Consider the following 24,000-nt stretch of genomic DNA (forward strand, 5'->3'; position numbering starts at 1 on the left):
ACTAGCAATTACTTTAAGTATCTGTTTTGCTAATCTGGTTACTGAAATGCTGGCTAGAACCTGTGGAGGGAATACTTACCTTTGTAGATAGGTAAATTACAGCACTGAGTGATGTCTCAGAATTAGAATAACCAGACTTTTCATATACAGCCATTAGGGTTCCATTGTGTGGCAGGCTGGAACTCTGGAGGAAAATAGTGAAAAGGGAAGTCTGTGTCAGAATAACAATGATTTGTAGAATAAATGTATATCATAGGAAGACCTCAGTTTGTGTGCCAATAGGAAACCAAAGACAGACTGAAATATATCCATTTGATATGATGTGTTTCTAGACTGCAGGAAATTACCTTCATAAGAACGTAAGTGCAAACCCCGTGGAACCTGTATGATCTAGAATCAAACGTGGTAACAAAGGAACCTCCTTCCAGTGAACACCTTCCAGGGCAGGGCAAGTCTTTGCAGTTCCATTGACCCATTGTACATTTACTGAGGAAAACAAGAAATTCTGCGTAAGGTTATTCTCATACTAAGGTGCTGTTTACCAGCAGAGGATTTGATCCTCCTGTCTGGAAGTTTTGCTGTAGCCGATCAACATGCAAAATTGGTTAGTGAACACAGTGTAACGTACATATACATTCTGAACTTCCATTTAGATTGTTTTGAAATTTCTTTACATTCTAAAAACTCAGCTATTTCCTCGTAATGGAAGATGTAATTTGTATCATTTTTCCCCTTACACTTTCAATGCTTTCATTTTCTTTGTCTGTGTATATCAGTTGAAGATGTTCATCTTAGTTCAAAGTTGCTGAACTCTGGTATGGATTGTCAGTAAACTTTCCTGAATAGGTTAATCATGAAACGTGCATTCATTGTTGCAGCTCTGAGGATCAAATTCCATTATTTATTAGAAATATGACAGCAAAAGAAGTAACACACAAAAAAATTAATTACTCTACTTTTTTTGGAAAAAAATTCCAGATTTAAAAAATATTGTCTTAAGTCATTATTTTCTGTTGCAAAACAGAAATTTAGTTTTCAGCACTGATTTGATTATCAGAAATGCTGAGATTGCCAGAAAGAAATTGTAAATACTGGATATTTTTTTTGTACTAATTTTACCTCCACTTTCTCAGAGGAGATAAAAATGCTACTGTTTTGTGTGGCCTGCAGGAGCATTTATTTTCTACAGATTAATCAGGAAATGAGACCTATACATCTTCATTTAAAAATGAATGATTTGTGGCACTCAAAGGTGGCCTCAGAGATGGTATGACACATTTGCAACTGGTATTGGGTTTGTGTGGCAGGGTTTTCGTAGTAGTGGAGGGGCTGCAGGGGTGGCTCCTGTGAGAAGCTGCTAGAAGCTTGCCCGGCTCCAAATCGGACCTGCCTCTGGCCAAGGCCGAGCCCATCAGTGACGGTGGTAGCACCTCTGGGAGAACGTACTTAAGAAGGGGAACCTGCAGCAGAAGAGGGCAGTGGGATGTGAGAGAAGCCCCTCTGCAGATACCGAGGTCAGTGAAGAAGGAGGGGGAGGAGGAGCGCCAGAGGAGGGGATGCCCCTGCAGCCCCTGGGGAGGCGGCAGGCTGTCCCCCTGCAGCCCATGGAGGGGAGCGGGGGAGCGGATGCCCACCTGCAGCCCGGGGAGGAGCCCACGCCGGAGCAGGGGGATGCCCCCGAAGATGGCCGTGACTCCACGGGAAAGCCTGCGCTGCAGCAGTCTGTGACTGAAGGAATGCAGCCCGTGGAAGGGACCCACGCTGGAGCAGTTCATGAAGAACTGCAGCCCGTGGGAAGGACTCACATTGCAGAAGCTCATGGAGAACTGTCTCCCATGGGAGGGACCCCATGCTGGAGCAAAGGAAGAGTGTCAGGAGTCCTGCCTCTGAGGAGGGAGGAGCAGCAGAGACAACATGTGAGGAACTAACCCGAACCGCCATTCCCTGCCCACTTGTGCTGCTAGTGGGGAGGAGGTAGAGAAAATCAGGAGTGAAGCTGCATCTGGTTTTTGCCCATGACCTTAACTGGTGAGTGATCCCTCCCTGTCCTTGCGTCGACCCGTGATCCTTCTCTTCTCCCCATCCCATGGGGAGGAGGAGCGAGTGAGTGGCTGCATGGTGCCTTGTTGCTGCCTGGGCTTAAACCATGACACAGCCGCCCTCTGAAAAGTTAGGATAAACTTTCTAATCACTTGGTGAGGATACTTTCCATCCACTCGTGAAAGTACCTGTTGCTACTCACCATGTCCTGCAAGCTGCTTTCATTGTCTCACCAGGAGCATATATTTTCCCATTCAGCGTACATGGACACTGCCCAATGTGAACACATGTTCGATTCTTTGAGATGTCATCCAGAACAGTTCCTGCAAAAGAAGATAAAATAAATACTTTTCTGTATCCTTACTTAGCACTAAAGCTATTATAGGTTGAATGCCTTCCCAAATCAGCTTGGAATGCTATTTTTGCACAGCTAGTGCCCATAGTTAGCGATATAACATGCAAGAAATTTTCTCTTAATTAAAATAAAACTGACTCTTTTCAAGTGATAACAGCATTTGGCTACTGTGTTATATGAAAGTGCAGACAATTGTCTTCATTTGAAATTTGAACTTAATTTGAAATAACAGTATTCTTGAATGTTATTTTTTCAAATTTTTTTTGTTTGTTTTTTTTTTGCTATGACACTCGAAGCTGGGAATTTTGAAGAATGGCCACATTCTATTTCCTAGAGTACTAAGTCTGGTTTTAAATATGTAGCTCACAGCACATTACTTTTGACTACTATAAAATAGTGATGATATTGATGTAAATACCCACATCACAGTAACCTTGGAAGGTATTTCAGTTCTGAAATTTCAGGAAACAATGTAAATTGTAAAATGAAAATTACAATTTTTGTAGGAAGTTCATCTTGAACTATTTTAAAGGGATTTTACAAAATGCCCATAATATTGCAGAACTTCTCTGAGGTATGCTACCTCTTGCTGGTGCCCTGAAAGGCTAGATACCTGTTTGGGATAGGAAATTAATTAAGCTTACTCAATGTATATTATAGTACAGAACTTTAAGCAGGTAGCATATAATTATCCCCTCATGTATCATGGTTTTGTGAGGAAAATGCTTTCACAGCTCTGTTCTTGCAAATAGTGATCTCAAAGGACCATGACTATTCAAGACTCCAGTTACATTATGTTACCTGAGAAATAGAAGCTCTAGCAGCACAATGCCCTGAAATGCACTGCTAGTTCATTATTAAAAAGTCTATTCCACTTGGCAGGATATATGCCAAAAACATTTGTATGGGCCATTTAGGGTATGACAAATACAGAAATGATACCTTCTGGACAAAAGCAACCATAGGTACAGTGACTGGAACAGCTGTACTCTGGGTTGGAACAGGTTTTGATACATGGAGAACCACATTCCTCATAGATTTGGTTAGCAGAACATTTTCCCACAGCTGTAACAAACAGTGAAACTGTTAATGTTTTTAAAGTGTAAACATTGAAGAATCTCTCCTCTACCACCTAGGATGAAGAAGACCTTGTGATTTCTGGCACTAATGTTCTCTTATCCTGCCTCAATACTCAATTCATCATCTGAATATTCATCATTACCATCATATTCACTCCAGCTTTTATTCATTTTTCATGCCCTATTTATTAGAAACTCCTTTCAGAAGCTCCAAGAATGGCAAACAGGCTATATAAAAAACTAATAACTATCACAAATCAGATTTCCTGTAGTACCCGAAGGATTTAAAGACTTTAACTCTTGATCTTCCTTATAGTTCCTGCTTCTCAGACATTATCTGCTTTTCAGAGTGCAGCTACCTAGCAATTCTAATATATGGAACTCAGAACATGTTTTATTAAATGATAAATTCAAGCAGAGATTTCTCCTTATCTGAAAGAATAAAAATAAGTGAGGTAGGGAAATAGAGGTAGTTAGAGATAAGGCTGACAAAGAAACAATGAAGACTAAAAGTTCATTACCTTTGTATATTTGGCATTTATTTGCAAATTCTTAGACTCTCAGCTTTGGGTTTTTGAGAAACAAGGGTTCCAATTCCCTCCTCTTTTTTTTTTTTTTTTTTAAAGCATTGCCTTTTATCATTTTACTACCAATCCTAATAATAGTCTACTGGCAACATGAAAACTGCTATGATCTGGAGAAAACCAGGCTATTATTGTACTGTGATTAGTAAGAATTATTATACAGTTCCGTGAATGCACCCAGTGCCTGACTATTTATCTGAATCTATAAAATGCCTTGAGGAGTTTACAGTTTTGAAGGATCAAAACCAATTGCAGACCAACCAAAGAGTAAAATGGGTTACCAGTTTATGTAAGATGGAGAATAGGAGGGGAAAAATTATTTTAGAAATAAGTACAGTTTTATAGTGTCGGGGATAATAATGGAGCTTAGTAGGGAAAGTTTTCAGTAAGTATGAGGAAAGAACAAAAGAAAACTCAATGTTAAATACAAAACAAAAAATGAAGAGTGGCACCACTACATGAAGATCAAGAAGAAAACAGAAGAATATGGCACCAGAGACGCAGGGAGGGTGAAATGATGCAAAGCCTCATAAGTAACAGTGGTGAGATGATAGACTATGGCAAGTTAAACAATGACTTCAGGAATGTAATTAAACTGGGATTTCACTATTCTTATACTAAAATCTAGATGGTAGCCAATCTTAAAGATTTTTGAAACAGCATAAGAATCAAGGAATAAGAAGAAATATTTTCCTGTCAAAGCAATTTACTTTACAAATTTGCTACCCGTAATCATATATTCATATAAAGGATAAATAAAAATATGATCAAATTATATGCTTCTGAAGGACAATATCATATTAAGCAAGGTCATTCTGAACACTCCTCTTTTTTGACATGAGCTGCATCTCTGGTAATTTAATGTGTGACTTGGTATATAAATAACATCAATTTAAGTTACTTTTGACTTTTTTTTATGATCAGCATGTTCTCTTATAAAACAATGAATCCTGCTACATAACATTGACTATAGATTGAAGTTTCAGGTGGATTCAAAAAGACTGCAAAAAGTGATTCAGAACTTTCATAACAAACAGGCACTTAAAGTATGTCTAGTCACATACAGCTTGGAGAGTAATGGAAGATTTGCTTCCTATTTACTTCCAAACAGTAGTGGTAATTAAGAAGGCTGAACACCTGAGAATGAACTACTGAAAAATCTCCTTTGAATAAAAGAGGCTACGGCACTTGTTAGCAAAAATGTTCAAAGACTTCAGAAGCCATTTAACAGTTCTCTCTCTTCACTGGATAATTTGCTAAGTACAGCAATGAAAAAACTGTACTAAGAGAGGAAAGTCTCCTGTTGAAGTCTGAGAAATTCAACAGTTTTCACTCGGTGAATGTTTCTCTCTTTTATGGTTACTGATCTAGGTGTAGGAGCTATGTTTCATGCTTCCTCCTTCTCCTTTGAGGTTTCCATTGTCTCCTTAATGCTTTAGCAAAGACCACTGTTCTCTTAAGAAAATAATTTTTTTGATTCAAGACAATAGAGACTTTTCTATCAGTTGATTTTAATTCCAAATAATCATAATTCTCCCTCTATGTAAGATATAGCAAGGTTAAGTACAATATCCTATGAATGAAACATTTGAACTTACAGCAGAAGTTTTCAGTTCTCCAGTTGAACACCATTTGATGGGACATAGCACATTGCCTTGAATACTCTGACAGTGTAGAGCAAGTGCAATTGTTTTGTCCTGGCTCACTGCAGTCCTGCATGTCAAGCTGGCAACGAGTGACAAACCCATCCTTTGGCACACTGCAGGTTGGTGACACCGAGTTAAGTAGCTGAGAGCAGATAATGGCCTAAATAAAAAGAGAAAGAAAATTGTTCCGGGTAGTATTTCCCCCATGTGAAAACCACAATAGAATATCACTGCTAGTTATGATTTTCTTGTTGGTTTCTTTGCCTTTTTTTTCCCTCTACAGTTTATTAATTTGTATTTGACTTAAAATGCATGAGAAATTCATGAATAGTGGGGAATATCCATCCATTGTATAATGGAAGGATTTTGATATGTTGAATTAGTTCCATTTCTCATTAAGTTGAAAATTAAGTCATTCTTTCAGTACCATCATCCCCCTAAAAATGGCTGAGAACTTTACAGGCAGGGAGCGTGTTGTCTCATGGAGATTCAGTTTCAGGACCAACATCCCCAATGTGAAGACAGCAACATTCATTCCCCTTTGAGCAAACATTTGATACATCTGTATTGCCTATCACGTTGCCTACTGCAGTATAACGAGAAACAAGTAAAAAGGCTAAACCTCCCAGCCAACAGAAGTTCTCTACCAGATCAAAGTAATTTTTCAGTGTGAATACAAGTAATATTTACAACCTTCTTCTTCAGAAAAGTATCTTCCTCACAGGACCCACATAAACTCCTGTTCTTTATTCTCACTTTTCTTGTTAAAGAGATACTACAAAAGGAATGTTTCTCTGTTTTTCTATTCTGGGAAAAGGAGAGTCTCAGTAGGATTCTAGCTGGCTCTTCCTCTGTAGTATGAAAACTAAAATTGAGCAAGAGGAATGGTTTCTGTGTTCAAACTAAGAGATTCTTGCATTGCTAGAAAAATAAGATGAAACTATTAAGGAAAAAAAGAAGAAAAATCTCCTATTTCAAAAGAAAACTTCTTAAGCATTCTGCTATATACTGTATACAAGTAAGTACATAGAATTGCAAAGTAAGATCATATTCTTGTGAGGAAGCACAAATGGAATCAGAGAGCATGATCATTCTATGTAAAGTGAAAAGTTTTTTAGAGGATAGCCATGGGCACTTGCCATTAGGTATATGGTGACATTATGACCTCCTAGGTAGAAAAAACAACAGGTTGCTGAGAGAAATTATGGAGTTTCCATCTCCCCAGCCTGGAAGATCCACCCAGGAGATACTCAAAACCTACTACAACATTGTCCTGGACAACCTACTCTAGCTGACCCTGCTTGAGCAGAGGGGTTGGACTAGATGATCTGAAAAGATCCCTTCCAAACTAAACCATTCTGTGATTCTGTAAAATCTGTGTGGAAAAGGAAAATTCGAGCTTCCCCAACTTAACAGGATCATCCTAAGTAGGATTTGATTCCTGTATCTGCAAAATCTAAGAAATAGAACCCCTTTTGTTCTTTGCTGCTATCAAGCTTCCTCTTTCAACCATAGTTATGTGGACACATCATGTTTCAGGTATGCTGATTTTCTTTTCGTTTAGGACTGGAAGTGATAGCAGTTGATAGTGGTTGACCCTGTTACGAATGCTGTTATCTGGCTGTATGTTTAAAGCATCATTGAATGTCTTCAAGTCAGTACAGCTTATAATGTCAGGTCTCTAGCTGTTCAATAAAAAGTTCTTTAAAGCTTCACTGGTTATCATGAATTTCTTGTGGTGACCTGCATGAAATTTCAGAAAGCTGTGAGGTAAATGCTCGTAGGTTTATATGAGCAATATAAATCCAGCCTCAAAAATGCCCATGGGCCTTTTTCAAAATGTATTTTAATGCAGAGAACTCCTTTTCTTTCTCATATCATGCTATACAAAGTTTGACTTTATCTATTTTCATGGAAGTCAGTTTTATGACACCATTGCCTCTCTGTTGTTGCTTTCTATCTACCTTTCCACTTCTGTTAAGAATCATGCAACAGAATAGCCAAGAAGATCTTTCTTACATATTTTTTGTGAGGAATGGTGGAAATTGGTATCTCCTCAGACAGGCAGATCTCTGATGGATCATCCATTTTTTGTAATGCAGCAAATTTATATGTATCCAGCAATTTACCTGTGAATTGAAGGGTTATAATTTGTCATGAAAAAGCCTGCATGGGTTTGTTTACTCATGGCTGTGATCTAGCAAAACTCAGATTCTACTCTTTGACTGTGAAAGGTCCTACTAATTAATATTCCTGATGATAGCAGCTACCTCTTTTGCCCTTTAACTGAAGTCTACTCAGTAAAGCATACTTTTATCACCTTGATCATTTCTCTGAGCTACTTCCTAATCTATCACATCTACTACCTTACATGATACCAGCTGCTACAATTTTTCTGCCAGCTGTATTATCTTTTGCCAGCTGCTAATTCATGCCTCTTCTCCTCATCCCCCATTCTTATATTTTCCCCTACATGTGTGGTTAAAATCATCACAAGCCCCAAAATAATGTATACTTTTTAGAACTCTTTTCTGTGATGTGTATAGAAAACTGCATCTGGCTGTGTTGATCTGAGATTAGTTTACTGTGCAATTTAACGTCTCCACACTACCACTGTAGTTCAGATTAGCAGTGTGCTTTTAAAGCAAATCTCCCAAACATCCCCACCCTGTACAATTCAATTTCCATTGTGGAGTGGTCTTGGCATACAGCGTTCCTTTAAGATGAAGCCAAGCTGGAAGATGTGATACAAGAGCACATGTAACAAGCTCCAACTGCTAATGGGCATTAGTTCAATGGACCAGATTAGAGTGACTCTGAAGTGAACCCCCCAAACCACATATAGCGCAGATGTCAAGTCCTCAGCAGCAACAATTTTGTTCTAAAGATCCACCACTCTTGGGACACACTACTTGTTAATATTCTTGTCCACTATGCTCTTTTTATTATAGCCTCATTCTTGCTTCTGCCTAACATAATAATTTCACTCACCGTGCCTTGCTATGAGCCTAGACCGTTCTGAAAGTTAGGTGAAAGAGTGTTTAGAAATAATCTGTTTCTAAAATATAAAAGAGTCCTTATCACTTGTCTGAGGAACCCACAATATTATCATCACAGCAAATAATAGTGTGTAGCATAATTGTATGATATGTATGTTGGTGACTTATAGGAGTGCTTTACTCAATTCTGAAACTGAGTGAGCCGTCAGAGCAATATTATTACAGTATGAAATTTCCACCTTGGCTCAGTTTAACTAGTACCCCTTCCATCTGACTTGTCCTTAGATCTTACCTTCACTCACAAATTCATTCAATTCATAACCATCATAATTTCCACACATTCCACAGGTTTTCCCCATGTATTTTTTTTCAGTCAAAACCTAAAATAAAATAAAACAGAACATTTAAAGGGATCACCCTAAGTAAAATTATCTATACAGCATTACCTTTCTCAAACAAATTCAATTCAAGGATCCAATTAAAGGTGGTCCTTATTATTAATTTCAGTGACTTGATTGGAGGAGAAGTTTTAGAAGCAGTTACTTCTTTTCCCAATAGGCAAGTAGTGATTGTTGTGATTTTTTTGATTTAATAAAAGAACAAGATTCTAAGACATTTGCAGAGAATTGAAGGGGGATAATATTCTAAGGAGCCAGAAAAAGCAGAAAAGGAAATGATGCTGTTTCCTTGCTCATATCTTTGTTGACAGAGCACAAATTTCAGGTTTGTTCTCTTAAAAAATTGAAGGTTACAGGAAGAAAATCTATTTTCAGAAGAAGGTTGTTCAATTATCTATTGCTCTGGAAGGTGGTAGTATTACCACGGGCTACAATCAATGTATTATTATGAAAACCTTAGATCAGAGAAAGTAATCTGACTATATTTAGAATACAGTGTGTACCCATCACAGTAGCATTTCCTGTTATATGTGTGATAGTAATGCTGGTAAATCTCTCAGACAATTTATTACATAAGAATCTCCCTGTTATAGCAAACATATCAATCTAGAATTCAGTGTCTTTTGTGGCATTAATATCACAGGTGACAGAGAGAAAATGTATCCTCTTCTCTAAAATATATCAGGGATTTTGGAGGGAAAACATGAAAAGATTCAGAAAAAGGCAAGAAACAAAGGACCTCATAGTGGCAGCATATGTTTGAAACAAAAAGATGTCCAGGGGAAGCACAGTAGAACTGGCAAAACTATGGCATACGCTATTAAATTCTACACAACTTTAAACAACATCCCATTAGCAAAACATCGTAGCTGCTAGAATAGTCTAAGGAAAGTTGAAAATCTGTGAAAGCATCCACAAATCTCAGCATTGGTGGCTTTAGTTAACTACCAATGTTAACTACCCATTAAGTCTAAAGAGATCTTGTCGTTCCAGTAAGTCAGTGAGACTTTTCACTTCTGCTTTATGAGAACATTTTACTAACCATGAGATAGTCAGCATTGTTCCACATGACAACTAGTTCCATCTCCCTCAACTTGGCCACCAGACGAATGTTGCATCCATAAGGTGCTATTTGAATTCCATTGCTGGTGTAAGGCAACTTAATGACACTGTAACAAGGCAAGAAGAAAGACTGACATTCTCATACCAATATTATGTACTAGTTATCTTTTTTAGATATAAGACACATACAATCTGTGTACTTGTAGCAACATGAAATAGATTTTTTTTTTTCCTTTGTAACTGTAAAATTTCAAGATACATTAAAATTTCTGTTGATTGAATATCAGCAGTTTCACAGAAGAATCACCAGGAGATGTTGCATAGGGATTATAATAGTGAAAATGTTTGCACAGGACTTGGCATCGTCACTTGGTTTGGTTTTCTTAGGGCATAGTTATATGTTTCAAGAACTTGTAACAATACAGTTTGTGTGGTAGAACTATTGTTGATTATCCTGAAGAGCTTCTATGGACTACAGCCTATTAATATAGGAATTACTGCTACAACTGAAAACTGCCAAGGTTAGAGAAACCCATAATAGGAATGTTGTAGCAGAATGAGGTTTTCATCCTTGTGGCTGAATTCTAAAGCTACAAACTAAAACCATTAAAGTACAAATGTATTTTGCTAAGTACTCACTAAGAACGTGATACAATCATAGAAAAGTTGTTTGGAAGGGACTTCCTGAAGTTGCGCAGGCCAGCCTTCCACCTGAAGCAGGGCTATGTGCAACACTAGAACAGGCATAAACTAACAAAGGAAGTTTTTCTAAAGACAGTTTGCTAAATTAAGGTAGAGCTGCAAGTTGTCTTTTTGTTGTGATGGTTATTGTACCCAGGTAACTGTGATAAGATGCAGACAATCCACAGTCAATTATTTCCCATATATGCATGTACTCACAGACAAAAAGTCAACATTGCCTATCTGATAAAAATGCTGAAAACTTTACTGCAGAAATTTCCTTGTATGGGAGCAATTTGTCTAGAAGAATGAATGATGCAGAACCTAAAGTTTCCTATCAGTGTAATTCCTCAGTAAAACGCTGGTTTTCTGGATGTAATAATCCTTGCAATAACATGAACAGTTAGTGGCCTCATAAGCAAGGACTTCGTTGTAAGGCCCTCCAATATTTCTCTGTTGGTTGTATAGTTCATATATGTCTTATACCCTCTGTATGTGTTATCTTTAGCACAGGGGTTTCAGAGTTATCTAAGTCTCAAATCAAATGAACTCTAAGCAAAACACAGGAATTTCAAGTAGTATCTACTAAAGGTTATAAGCCATCCCATCTGTGCTTGTAGTAGATATAAACATAAGGAGACTGGTAGTATCTAGGAGACTGTAGTTTCAATGTGACAACTATTTTGGTCTGAGAAGGTTAGTTTATCTCTTGGCCTACACAAATGTACTCTAAGCTCAATTCAAGTAACTGCAAATGAAATACTTATCTAGAGAGTATGCTTGATAGGAAGAAATGGGAGTAGAGTCCAGCTAGGTGTGCTAACTTCCATAATTTGTTAGTTCATTTCTGATACAAAATGGTCTTCTTCAGTGCAACTGCTATATAACTCCTGGCCTTCTTTAAACACTTTTTTCCCCCATTCATTGCAGAATCTTACCCAACACTCCTGACAGAAATGCTGCCTTTCTCAACAATGACAACAGAAGGTCCCAGCTCAATAATGATCCTTGCAATTTTTTTGTCCAGCCCACGGCGGAACTGAATGTTGAAGTCTGGGCTGCTTTCATCACATACAGTTGCAAAGATATAGTTGCAGGTCCCAGTGAAGTCATACTGGTATTTATCAAAGGTTGAAAAATGCCCTCCACCCCAGGTAGAACAGGAATCCTTGCTCAAAACTATAAAAATGAAAGAGAAATACGGATTTAGGTCTCCTAACAGCATATTTGCTCATTCTGATTGCTGTTTCAAATATAAGTAGCATGAAAAGCTAGTAAGTTTCTACTCAGATTAATTACATAAACAACATCCTAGCCATTTTTTTTTGTAACCTCAAAATTTTATCTCAAGTCAGGAATTGATACAGTAGTTGGAGTCGGAGCAACGTTCTTATTTACTGTAAGCAGAGGAGATTTCCTTAGCTTCCTAGCTTGGGAAACACCCTTCCATCTCCTTCTTGGATAATATAAAGGTTTACCTTCTTATTTCAGTCTGCTCAATCTGTTTGCAAAGGTGACAGCTTGCTACTGCAGAGACCTTTAACATCTTGGGCACAACATTTACAAAGTTATCTATGGCATTACCGTATCATGATTCATTGCACAGTCAGATCATTAGATATCCAAAGACAGTCCTCAAAGCCCAACGTGTAAGTCCCCACTTTTTCGGGTCTGTGTTTGTGTGACAAAGTTCCAGCCAGCTTTGTAAATATATGAAATGTTTTAATCAGTTTTTATTTTTAAAAAGTAATCACTTTTCTTCTGAATGGACAGATCTTAGGAGGTTTAAATGAATCATAAGAAAGAGATACAACTCCAGCGCTTGATGTTGGATATTTCTATACCTACGTAAAGCATTTGGACAGCCCCTCTGAAGTTGACAGAACTACTGAAGTAAGTAAAATCCTTGGTTATGTATTTCCAATACTCAGATCATTACTGTTCATTTTTAAATTATTTTTTTGCTTATGGAGTTACATGAAGCTCAGGTACCTTAGAATGTATCTTAGAAGCACAAAGTATCAGCTAAGTTTAGCAAAGTCTATCTGCAATTCATATTCACTGCTTTAAAGCCCAAACATTTTTTATTCTTTAAGAATGATCAAATGACTACAAAATGCTACTGGTTTTATTCAGGTCATGTAGAAAATACTGTTTCCCAACAAGCTGCTACCTGTTGGCAAAAAGTACTCCTCTTCCATGCTGCTGTGCTGTCCAGATCATCTAACTGGAAAATAGGAATAGGCTATTTGTTACCATTCATCCTTCATGCCCAATTACAGCTATTTTAATATATTGTGCTTAAGTGATACTGACCAGGAAACCCCAGCTTTTTCAGAGCGTGCCAATGAATGATTACCTGGGCTTGCACATGGTCAGAGTGCAATAGGTGCCCCTTTCTATAAATACAGGAGTGTCTTCAATGTACTTGTTTTTATTTAAATCTTATAAGAGAAAAATAACAAATTGGAAGGTCAATAACTCAAGAAAGTTTAAAACTAGATTATAAATTTGTCTTTTGAGTTCAGTTTATATTAAATGGCATCTAGGGATTTTCCTTTAATTTGTGTATATCCACGCCCTACTGTTCCTCTTGTAAGAACAGACAGAAGACAGAGATGAGTTGCTGAATTTTTTTTTTTTTTTTGGCTGATCACAAGTACTCAGCTATTTTTACCTTTAGGATGAACTTCATGTAGATTTTCCATGCTTATGCTGAATGAGAATTCACCCAATTCAAGCCACTCTGCTTCTTCTGCCTAAAGAAATGCTTCTCATTATAATAAATTTGCATTTTATATCATTCTTTTTGTTCTACATTTTTGTTCTGCATTTTGCCCAAACTAGATTAAGAACTTCATTGTCAACCACTGAAATGCAGCAACTTTTGGAGTACACAGAGCTGCTTTTTAACAGTATGCAACAGTAAAGCACAGTATTTTAACATAAAACATTAAGATTATGGATTACTAGGAAGAATGTCTGTAAATAGAATGATACAGAAACTGTTCAGAATACTAGAACTGATATCCTTATTTATTTTAGAAAGGTTCTAGTGAAAATTGTGTGTTTTCAGAAGGGTTATAGCCTTCTGCATCCTGTCTTAGCAGAGGAACAGCATGTCCTGTAAAATACAGTGTATCATGACAGCATGATGACATTTATTCATTCTTGTCATGGATGTGGAAATCTAAATATTTAATGAATGAAATTTAAATTGAAAAGTCAGCGCCTCACATTTCTTCAGAAAAGAACATGAAAAGTTGTATTGGTTCTGACCAAGGGTTGATGTAGCTTGGTATTTTATCTCCAGCAGTGATCATTAAGAGACTGCCCAAGGGAAGAGTCCCACCAGGTCAAGCATGAATACTTCCCCAGATATTCTCTCAGACTCCAATTATTTTCAATTCAGGGGATTTTGTGAGACTATTGGGATTTGTCTGCTTACCCGCCTTGTGCTCTGGCTTCCAAGTACTTGTCCAGCCTCCTTTTAAACTGAAGTGAAATTTCTTTGTAACAGAAAATACCACAATCACTGCTGTCAAAACTTACCATTTTAATTATGAGTTAACACTTTAATGATATTTGCCTTTCTAACAGTACTTCTGATAGCTAGTATTTTTAGTACTTTAGAGCTATAATATGCTAATTATTTTGTGCTTTGGCATGGCACACATTTTTATGCAAGTACAATAGTCGTATGTTACTATCTTTTGTATTTCTTAAGACTCAGAAGGACTAGCACATATTTGCAGTAAGTAGGCAGCTCGAGTTAATTTTGCTTACAGATTTGGTTGCACACACACAAGCCATTCTTAGGAGTTAAGGGAAAACTCCTGGGAAACTACCAGAACTGTGGCAACAATAGCTTCCGCTGGCACAGCTGGATATTGAAGCGGAGATCTGTCCATACCCTGACTCCCCATAGACTGCTGGCTATAAAGGTGAGGAAGAACTATGCCATATTCTGATCTTTCACTTGCACATACATTTGTTTTAACCTGCAATCTTTAAAATAAACTCATAGACCTAGCCCATATGGAGAAACAGCTTTATTTCATTTCCTGGATTTTGCAGCATCAAAAGAATCTATTTCCTAAATTCTTCGATAATATTAGGCAGTAATCTGCAGGAATGAAAATTAAACAGATCACACAAATGACCTCAACAGCAAATTTCTAAATGTGGAAGGCTACTAAACTCCTCACAGTTTCTATCTTTAGGCATCTGTATTGGTTTTGTCTGGCAAGGTTTTGGTGGTGGTGGTGGGGGGGGTTACAGGGGTGGCTTCTGTAAGAAGCTGCTGGAAGCTTCCCCTGTGTTCGAGAGAGAGCGAGCCCATACCAGCCGGCTCTAAGACGGACCCGCCGCCGGCCAAGGCTGAGCCAATCAGTGATACTGGTAACGCCTCTGTGATAACTTTTTTAAGAAGAAAAAAAAAAGTTGGGACAGGGAGAAACAGCTGCTGGAGTGAGGAGTGAGAACATGTAAGAGAAACAAGCCTGCGGACACCAAGGTCAGTGAAGAAGGAGGGGGAGGAGATGCTCCAGGCGCCGGAGCGAAGATTCCCCTGCAGCCCGTGGTGAAGACCCTGGTGAGGCAGGCTGTCCCCCTGCAGCCCAGGGAGGTCCACGGTGGAGCAGATCTCCACCTGCAGCCCGGGGAGGACCCCACGCCGGAGCAGGTGGGTTCCCGAAGGAGGCTGTGACCCCGTGGGAACCCCACGCCGGAGCAGGTGGGTTCCCGAAGGAGGCTGTGACCCCGTGGGAACCCCGCGCTGGATCAGGCTCCTGGCAGGACCTGCGGATCTGTGGAGAGAGGAGCCCATGGAGCAGGTTTTCTGGCAGGACTTGTGACCCCGTGGGGGACCCGTGCTGGAGCAGTGTGCTCCTGAAGGACTGCACACCGTGGAATGGACCCATGCTGGAGCAGTTCGTGAAGAACTGCAGCCCGTGGGAATGGCCCACGTTGGAGGAGTTCGTGGAGGACTGTCTCCCGTGGGTGGGACCCCACGCTGGAGCAGGGGAAGAGTGTGATCAGCCCTCGTCCTGAGGAGGTGAAGCGGCAGAAAATAACGTGTGATGACCATAAACCCCATCCCTGTCCCTCTGTGCCGCTGGGGGGGCTTGGTGGTGAAATCCGGGAGTGTAGTTGTGCCCGGGAAGAAGGGAGGGGTGGTGGGAAGGTGTTCTGAGATTTCATTTTATTTCTCATTACCTTGCTCTGGTTGATTTGTAATAAATTGAGTTAATTTTGCAAATTGAGTCTGTTTTGCCCGTGACGGTAATAGTGAATGATCTCTCCTGTCCTTATCTCGACCCGCGAGCCTTTTGTTATATTTTCTCTCCCCTATCCAGCTGAGGATGGGGGAGTGATAGAATGGCTTTGGTGGGCACCTGGTGTTCAGCCAGGGTCAACCCATCACAGCATCAAAACCTCAGCATGGCACACTAAAGCACTTTCCATTTAGCATAAAACTTACCAGAGTGAGACAATATATTATACCATCTTTTTATAGGCAAACTCCTAATTCAGAATTCCTAAAATTCTGCTTTAAAAGGTACCATCCTTGAGGCAAGGACTTATTTTTACTATGTGTTTTGTACAGTGTCTTCTGCAATATAGAACGGATGCTGAATGAAGTTGTTATGCATAGTTGCAATGTGAACATTAAATACCAGGTCGGACACTTACTTCTTTGCAGAGATTCTTTCTGTTTTTGGAGAAAAAAATGGGGCCAATAATCTCCTTCAAAAGCTGTGAAAGGAAAAAGACAACAGGAAGAAGTTATCCTCTGAGCACAAGGAAGTTGAGTATTTGAATATTTTTTTATTTTTAAATATCGTACAAGTCAAAGCAGGGTCAGCACATATGAATTGCATCCTGCCACACAAAACTGAATGGAAATTATAGTGGAAAACCACATAATTCAGCCTGTAATAAAAAATTCTTCTGCAACCAGTAAAACGTTACCAAAAGCTGCCAGAAATCCTATGCAATATGAGTTTTCCTGTACTTCATCCACAAATCCGATGTTCCCTGTTAAAAAAATGTGGGATGAATCTTTCCTCATGTTTTTGAATTCTTATTCCACCATGTCCTGGTTTTGGCTGGGATAGAGTTAATTTTCTTTCTAGTAGCTGGTACAGTGTTATGTTTTGGATTTAGTATGAGAATAATGCTGATAACACACTGACGTTTTCAGTTTTTGCTAAGTAATGTTTAGTCTAAAGTCAAGGATTTTTCAGCTTCTCATGCCCAGCCAGCAAGAAGGCTGGAAGGATACAAGAAGTTGGCACGGGACACAGCCAGGGCAGCTGACTCAAACTGGCCAAAAGGATATTACAGACCATGGGACATCATGCCCAGTATATAAATGGGGGGAAGTTGGCTGGGGGGACAGATCGCTGCTAGGGAACTAACTGGGCATCAGTCAGTGATTGGTGAGCAATTGCATTGTGCATCACTTGGTTTGTATATTCCAATTATTTTATTATTATTGTTATTTTATTATTATTATTATTATTATTATTATTTTCTTCCTTTCTGTCCTATTACACTGTCTTTATCTCAACTCATGAGTTTTACTTCTTTTTTTCAATTCTGTCCCCCATCCCACTGGGTGGGAGAGAGGGAGTGAGCAGCTGTGAGGTGCTTTGGTGGTGGCTGGGGTTAAACCACAACACACCATCTGGGTAGAAGTAGTGGAGGGAACAGCCAAAACTGGGAAAATATGGGAAAAGTAATGTCCCGTGTGTTCTTCACAAGAATCATGGGATTTGTAGCCAAAGAGTGGGAAATCCTCAGCCCTAGTTGTTGCTTTTGCTGCTCATGTTAAGGCAGAATGATGAAAGCTGTTACCTGCTCCCTTTCACACACCTCTTCACAAAGCCTATTCTGCTCATAAGAAGCCAAGGAATATTTATGTGTTTGCTCCAAATGTGGAGTACAGTATTGTCCCTCTTCTGTCACAAACCCAGACCTCTGCATGTGCACAACTGCACCATGTCCTCATACATACCTAAAGGTTCTTTTGCCCAGCAGCTTGCTTCCTGCCCAAAGTGTGAAGAGAGTAAGACAGATGTTGAGAAAGGCTGCCATAGCCAACCTACAAGTAGCGAGGCCTGTGCAGGGACAGAGGTGGTACATGCATGGAGTGAGCTTTCATAAAGTCAATAGCTGGACGGTAACAACCAAAGCAAGCTGTAAGAAAAAGGACCTGGGGTACTTCAGAAATGTGCTGCTCATTTTTAAAGTTTGTCAGGTCCAATATTTCTTAGATAGGAGGAGCAAATATCCTGTAGAAACCATATAATTCTCTATTATATGTTTAGGATCTTTTGCAACCGAGAAAATGTTATGGCAGAAGGTTCCTTTAATCACATAAACCAGGCCAAGTCTATATACATATCTATATATATACACCACAGGTCTGCAGGCTCTTCTTGCTTCTTTATGTACAGAAGAGAGTAAAAGCCTCTAGGGAGCTCACTAACTGTAATAGACTCTCTAGCCAACTCCACGCTGTGCTGCTGAATGTGAGGTGATATTTATCATGTGGTATCTCAAGGACTGTAGGAAAATAAGTGAGGTTCTGCCTCATATGTGAGGCTAGATTAAGGCACAAGAGGGCAATTTGGAGAACAAGACTTTCAGCCCATGCCTTTGCTTTGGATGTGAGATCCAGACAACTCCAACTTCCCCATCAGTCTATGCCTCAGTTCTTCTCTGAAATAATACTTAATGAAAAAGATGTTATCTGGATCAACTAATCTAAGCTTTTAGGAGCTAAAATACTACATTGGTGGAATTATATACAATGAATATCTAGACAGAAGGGAAATAAATCAAGGATGTAAGCTCAGTGACAGAAATGCTCCTACCCCAAATGTTCTAATAGTTTTAAATGACATTTATCTCTGCCAGTTGTCTAGACTCTTTTCACAGGCTGTGAATGTAAGTACAAATTTGCTGAGTACAATTTGTCTGCAAAATATATGTCTATCATGGAACAAATGGATTATACACAAAAAATTATTTCTCTCCATTGGTGTAGAGGAAACCTTAGGTGACTACCTGCAGTGTAAATGCCATGGCAGAAGTTCAGTGAGATGTATTCCCTCTATCTTTCTTCCTAGATACTGTGTCCATTTCAATGGGACAGTGCTCTACAAATGAAAAATGAAACTCAAGAGTACAATGTAACATTTTTTCTAAGTTGGAGTAAGTTACCTGCATAATAACTTCTTGACAAACTAAAAAAAGAACATTTCTACAAGAAAGAAATAGCACAAAGTGATCTCATTAGCTGTTGAGTTGCAAGCTGCTATACTCACTGCATGGCCAGCACTTCAATTTCTACCGCTGTTTGACACACTCATCAGAAAATCATTGTAGATCCTACTCACACTGCCTTGTCCTCTATAATTGGTCAGTACTGGCCAATAATTGTTTGAAATTTTGCCAGTGTTTCAGTACAACCTCCATGGTCAGCCTGCAACTCAGCAGGTGTATCTAGAATACAGCATGCTTCTTACCCTTTCCTTCCAAGTTCCTCGTGAACCACACATCACACTAAGTACACCACAAAAAGTAATAGTCAGTTTATGTGGCTATCAAGCTAACACTCTTTACACCTAGAGTTGCTGCTGCCTTTTTTGAACCCCTTGGTTTTGGTATGTCCAGTAGTTCAATAATCTATTATTGTTGGTTTAACAGTTTTGCAATTGCTACAGTTTAATCCCAAACTACAAACACTACATTAATGGGATTTAAGAGTGTCTAACACCTGCCTTCAGAGGACACTTGATTTGGAGGAACTGAAGATATGCCTAAAATTTTATTTCAAGTGAGATCTATCTAGACAGCTTGATGTAAAACAAAAAGTCTAATACTTTATGGACACATATTTTAGATCAGAACAGACAGTTTAGTTTACAAAGCTTATTTGTAAGCTTCTCAAACTCAAAATTCACAAGTCTAAGCATGCCAAACAGTTACAAAATGTTACAAATACCCTAGGTTTGGTATTTAGATTAAAAAATTGAATGTAATAATCAACCTGGATTATATGGAGGTGTGCAAGAGTTATACCAAAAATAACTAAGGATATGAAATCGACTTTAATGTTTTGCTGAAAGAATAGCTAGTAAAACAAATACAGAGCCATTTGCTGACTATCTGCCAAACACTCTGTATCCTGTTAGATCAAACTATTAAACAAATTACAGTACAGTAATTATTCTCAGCATTTATGTTCTTCTTCTCACATTTAAATCTGAAGAGATTAATAAAATCATCCTGGAAATGTTATTAACCATTCACAACGACATGAAATGGCAGATTGTATAGATGCAGCAAGTGCTGTGGTCCCATGCAGCAGCTGTATCTAGCAACCATTTAGGAATTTTCCATTGAAAAGGCTGTCCCAGTGGTAAATGAGATTTCTAAACTACTGAAATCTTCCTTGCTGACACTTTAGTATTGCTGCAAGTATTCAGTTTTTTCCTTTGAGAAATGAGATGATTTTGAGTTGACGTGAAATACTCGATTTTGCATTAGCTCAATAGAACTGTAAATAGACTTTCACTTTTCTTAAATAAAGGAAGTTTTACTTTCAATTCCTACTCTACTCAAGCTAGCCCGACTTCCTTGAGAATTATGTCTGTCAAAATGCAGTTTCTGTGTGGTCAGTCTGTCTAGTTCATGACAGCAATACAATCCAGACAGGGAACCTGACTTACTGTGAAGAAATAAGTCATTTTGTTCCTATGCTACAGTTACTATGAGACATCCCTATGAGAAAATACAATTTTATGTTGAAATTACTTCAATCAAAGTATTTTTTACCAGCTAAATGAATGGAAACAAAACATTTCCATTTGATGCAAAACACTGAAATGAAATCTTTTTTGTACTTCCAAACAGAAGTAATTTAGGATTTCTGTTCTGTAAAGGGTTCAGTTTTTATCTTCTCATTTGGGACAAAAACAAATGTTGAAATGTTAGAAGTTCTGGAAAAGACAAGAGCTTTAAAATAAATTATATAAGCCTAAAATGAAATTTAACAGCAAGGGTAGTGCTAGAGTCATAGCTGTAATACTAGTCATCAGTTGTACATGTTCATGATGGTTTCTCTTCAATATGAAATTATTAACTCCCTTTGTCTCTTGCAAAACAAGACGGCTGAACAGCATAAATCAAGGTAACTTCCTAGTTACATACTCAGTAAGAAAAAATATCACAACTGTACACAAACATCCCTTAAGGACCCATGCACAGTTTTGACTATTGAAATAGTTAAAGAGGTGAAGCCTCAATTTAATCAATGAATCAGCATCTCTTATTAAGTAGAAGCTAGAACTAACAGTTTTAATCTGGTTTTAAACTTCTGTAGTTTGTTTGTTTTTTTTTTTTTTTTTTAATTGGGCTAATGCATGTATACTCCTTTTCTTGGGTTACCAAGGGAAAGAGGAAGTGGGTCTTCCAGTTTCCATCAGACTCTGCATCAAATATATGTCCTTAAAATGAATATTTTCTAGTTAGAGACAGACTCAAGGTATGGAATTTGGATGCAGATCCATGAAGAGTAGAATCTGAGTCCTTGCTTTGATTTAACTCATTCTAAAGAGACAAGACTTGGATCTAGAGTTTGAAACAATGAGCATCCTGCATGTTCGCCAGTTTTAGATCATACAGATCAACCTCTTATGGCTCAGATATGCCTCCAAAATTTGTCTGATTTCAAAATCTTACTTGACAGAATGAAATCTCTATTTGTTTTCATAGACTCCAACCTCACATGGCACTTCAAGGCCCCCAAATGTTGATACATCCCAAAGTGAGAAGATTGCTCTGTAAGAATTTTCTAGATCCTACTGTTAGGCTTTTATGTTTAAATTCAACTGAAGTGCCATCCCAGACAACAGACTCCTTTATAGATGAGGCCCTGTTTGTAATTGCCAAGTTTATACATAAAGCTTGTGGCTGTGGAGGGGTTGACAGTAATTTTCCATTTGATTGCAAATATTAGTATTTACAGTAATACATCTATTTATCTACCATATGAAGTCATGGAGATTAAGAACTTGCAGGCATCTGCATTTGGGGTTAGGACCCATATTCAGGTACTTCACTTGATCTTGGTTACAATGGTGCTCATACAGTGAATGGAGTTATACCTGATTTATAACAGTATAGCTGAGATTAGAAATTGGCTCTGAGAGTCTACAAAAGGGTTAACTTGCTTATATTTTAATTTTTTTTTAGTGCTACAGTTTAAGTCAGTGATTTAAGAGTAATACGTGTCCTTACGCAATTTGAACTATATGGTTCATTAAATGTAGTAAACACAATACAGAAGAAATAAATTTAACTTTGTTCAGACTAAAGCAAGTGAAGTATGCCTTTTAGCAGCTTGCAACCTGTTCTTGAAACCAGAACTGTAACAATTGGTAATTACAGAGAATATACAGAAGAGAGAAGAAGAAACCACTATCTTAATCAATGCCAAATCATGGCAAAAAAGTCTCGCTCTCAAAGAATTTATTGAAAACACTACAGGAAGAGGAATGAGTAAGGCAGTAGAGTAGCTACAGAGTCAATGATCTTCCTTGTCAGTCTTTTTTAAAAAATTACACAGTCACCTGATATTCAGATGGGTGGGATCAAAAAAGTAAGACAGAACCCTTTAAAAGACTAAAGAATTATACTGAATAATATTTGGAGGAATACTTTAAGAGTCATGTAGAATTTTTAGACTGCTATCATTTGCCTGTTTTCCAGCACAGGATTCTTTCTATCACATCATTTTTCAAAAAAGTAATGCCATCACATAGCTCATACTTAATAATTTTTACAGTTTGTTTAACAAAGGAAAAAGGTTTTAATCAACGCTCTACACAGAAGATACACAGCTTCCATAATGACATCACTAGAGCATGGCATCACAAACATCTGAAAGATGCAGGCACTCAGCTTGGAAACAAAACATAAGTCCATTAAAATAAACATTCCCTGTATCTAGGGAACCAGTTTTAGGGAATGATCCAACAAATCAGTAACTACATTTCTTAAAAAAGTCAAGAACAAATAGTTCTATTTCAGTCATGTATTTCTTAAATATGCAGTTGTGTTTTAAGATGCAGTGAGGGAGAAGGAAATGTATAAAATTAATTCTGATGATTGTGGGAAAGGAGAGCAAGACCTGAACCTCACGTGTTGTAATATTATGATGGAGTCACACACTTTGTTTCAATACATGCGTATTTTCTTTCAAATCATATACCAATAGGAAGACAGGCATCTTAGACTTACCGGCAGATTGCAGAAAACTGCAGAAGATGAGCAGTATTACTGTCGGAAACATGATGCATGCCCTAACTGGAGAGTTTTTTCAGTACTCTCCTCTGTTTCAAATGGGCAGTGCCACTGCTGCAACTTTCTAGACTTACCTCTTCAAGCTTGGATGCTTTATATATAGAATTGAAATGCCCTCCCTCATTCCCATGGCTTTCAGAAATTGCAACAGCAGAGTACCAGCCAAACAGGATCTCCTCTTTATCAAGTTCAACACACCTAAACGCCATTTAGAAAGAAAAGAACACAAACGTCCTCCAGTTCATTATCATTCTTACAAGGTTTTTATAATGGCTTCTATTTGTAACAGCTCAAACACATTTAACTTCATTTACTGAACAAATTTGGTATTATACCCAAAAGCAATATGCAAAAAGACAAATAATACACAAATTATGATCTCCATCTGATAAAGAGAGGAATAATATTGGACCAGTACACAAAGTGGAAGAATGAAGTGCAGGAGTTTTGGAACTGCTGGAAAGAATGTGTGGATAAAAGATGGTAAGGCATGAATGAACAGAGATACACATCTCAGGGGTTTTTTTTATTAACTCTTCTTCCATTAACTTTTATTCACTCTCCTGAGTGACTGTGTTCATGTCTCCCTTGTGTGACTTTTTAAGCAAAACGATAAACTTTGCCTCAGTAAAAAGGGCTGTCCATGGTACAGCTGCTTTCCTGAGTTTGCAAGGGAGCTAAGTAAGCTCTTGCCTACCACCTTAGCATTGTCAAGGGCAGACGGCAATCTGTGTTACGAGATAGGAAAGGCTATTGCACTATAGTACTTTGGCAACTC

At 38.2% G+C, this 24,000-nt stretch overlaps 1 protein-coding gene across 1 annotated transcript in view; it reads right to left on the reverse strand.

Annotated features, from left to right (window-relative positions):
- The window catches only part of MUC6 (mucin 6, oligomeric mucus/gel-forming), a 59,724-nt gene extending 36,513 nt beyond the window's left edge, over positions 1-23,211 (reverse strand). Inside the window, exons 1-11 of the mRNA XM_049820717.1 lie at positions 23,160-23,211; positions 16,539-16,601; positions 11,783-12,023; positions 10,144-10,270; positions 8,996-9,083; positions 7,724-7,833; positions 5,657-5,864; positions 3,338-3,460; positions 2,243-2,363; positions 348-486; positions 80-184 (exon numbers count right to left, since the gene is read on the reverse strand). Of these exons, the coding sequence (XP_049676674.1) occupies positions 80-184; positions 348-486; positions 2,243-2,363; positions 3,338-3,460; positions 5,657-5,864; positions 7,724-7,833; positions 8,996-9,083; positions 10,144-10,270; positions 11,783-12,023; positions 16,539-16,601; positions 23,160-23,211 (1,377 nt within the window). The remainder of the gene's footprint in view (positions 1-79; positions 185-347; positions 487-2,242; positions 2,364-3,337; positions 3,461-5,656; positions 5,865-7,723; positions 7,834-8,995; positions 9,084-10,143; positions 10,271-11,782; positions 12,024-16,538; positions 16,602-23,159) is intronic.
- Positions 23,212-24,000: the final 789 nt, after the last annotated feature.

This window comes from Accipiter gentilis, chromosome 17 (assembly GCF_929443795.1).
Source record: "Accipiter gentilis chromosome 17, bAccGen1.1, whole genome shotgun sequence".
Lineage (NCBI taxonomy): Eukaryota > Metazoa > Chordata > Aves > Accipitriformes > Accipitridae > Astur > Astur gentilis.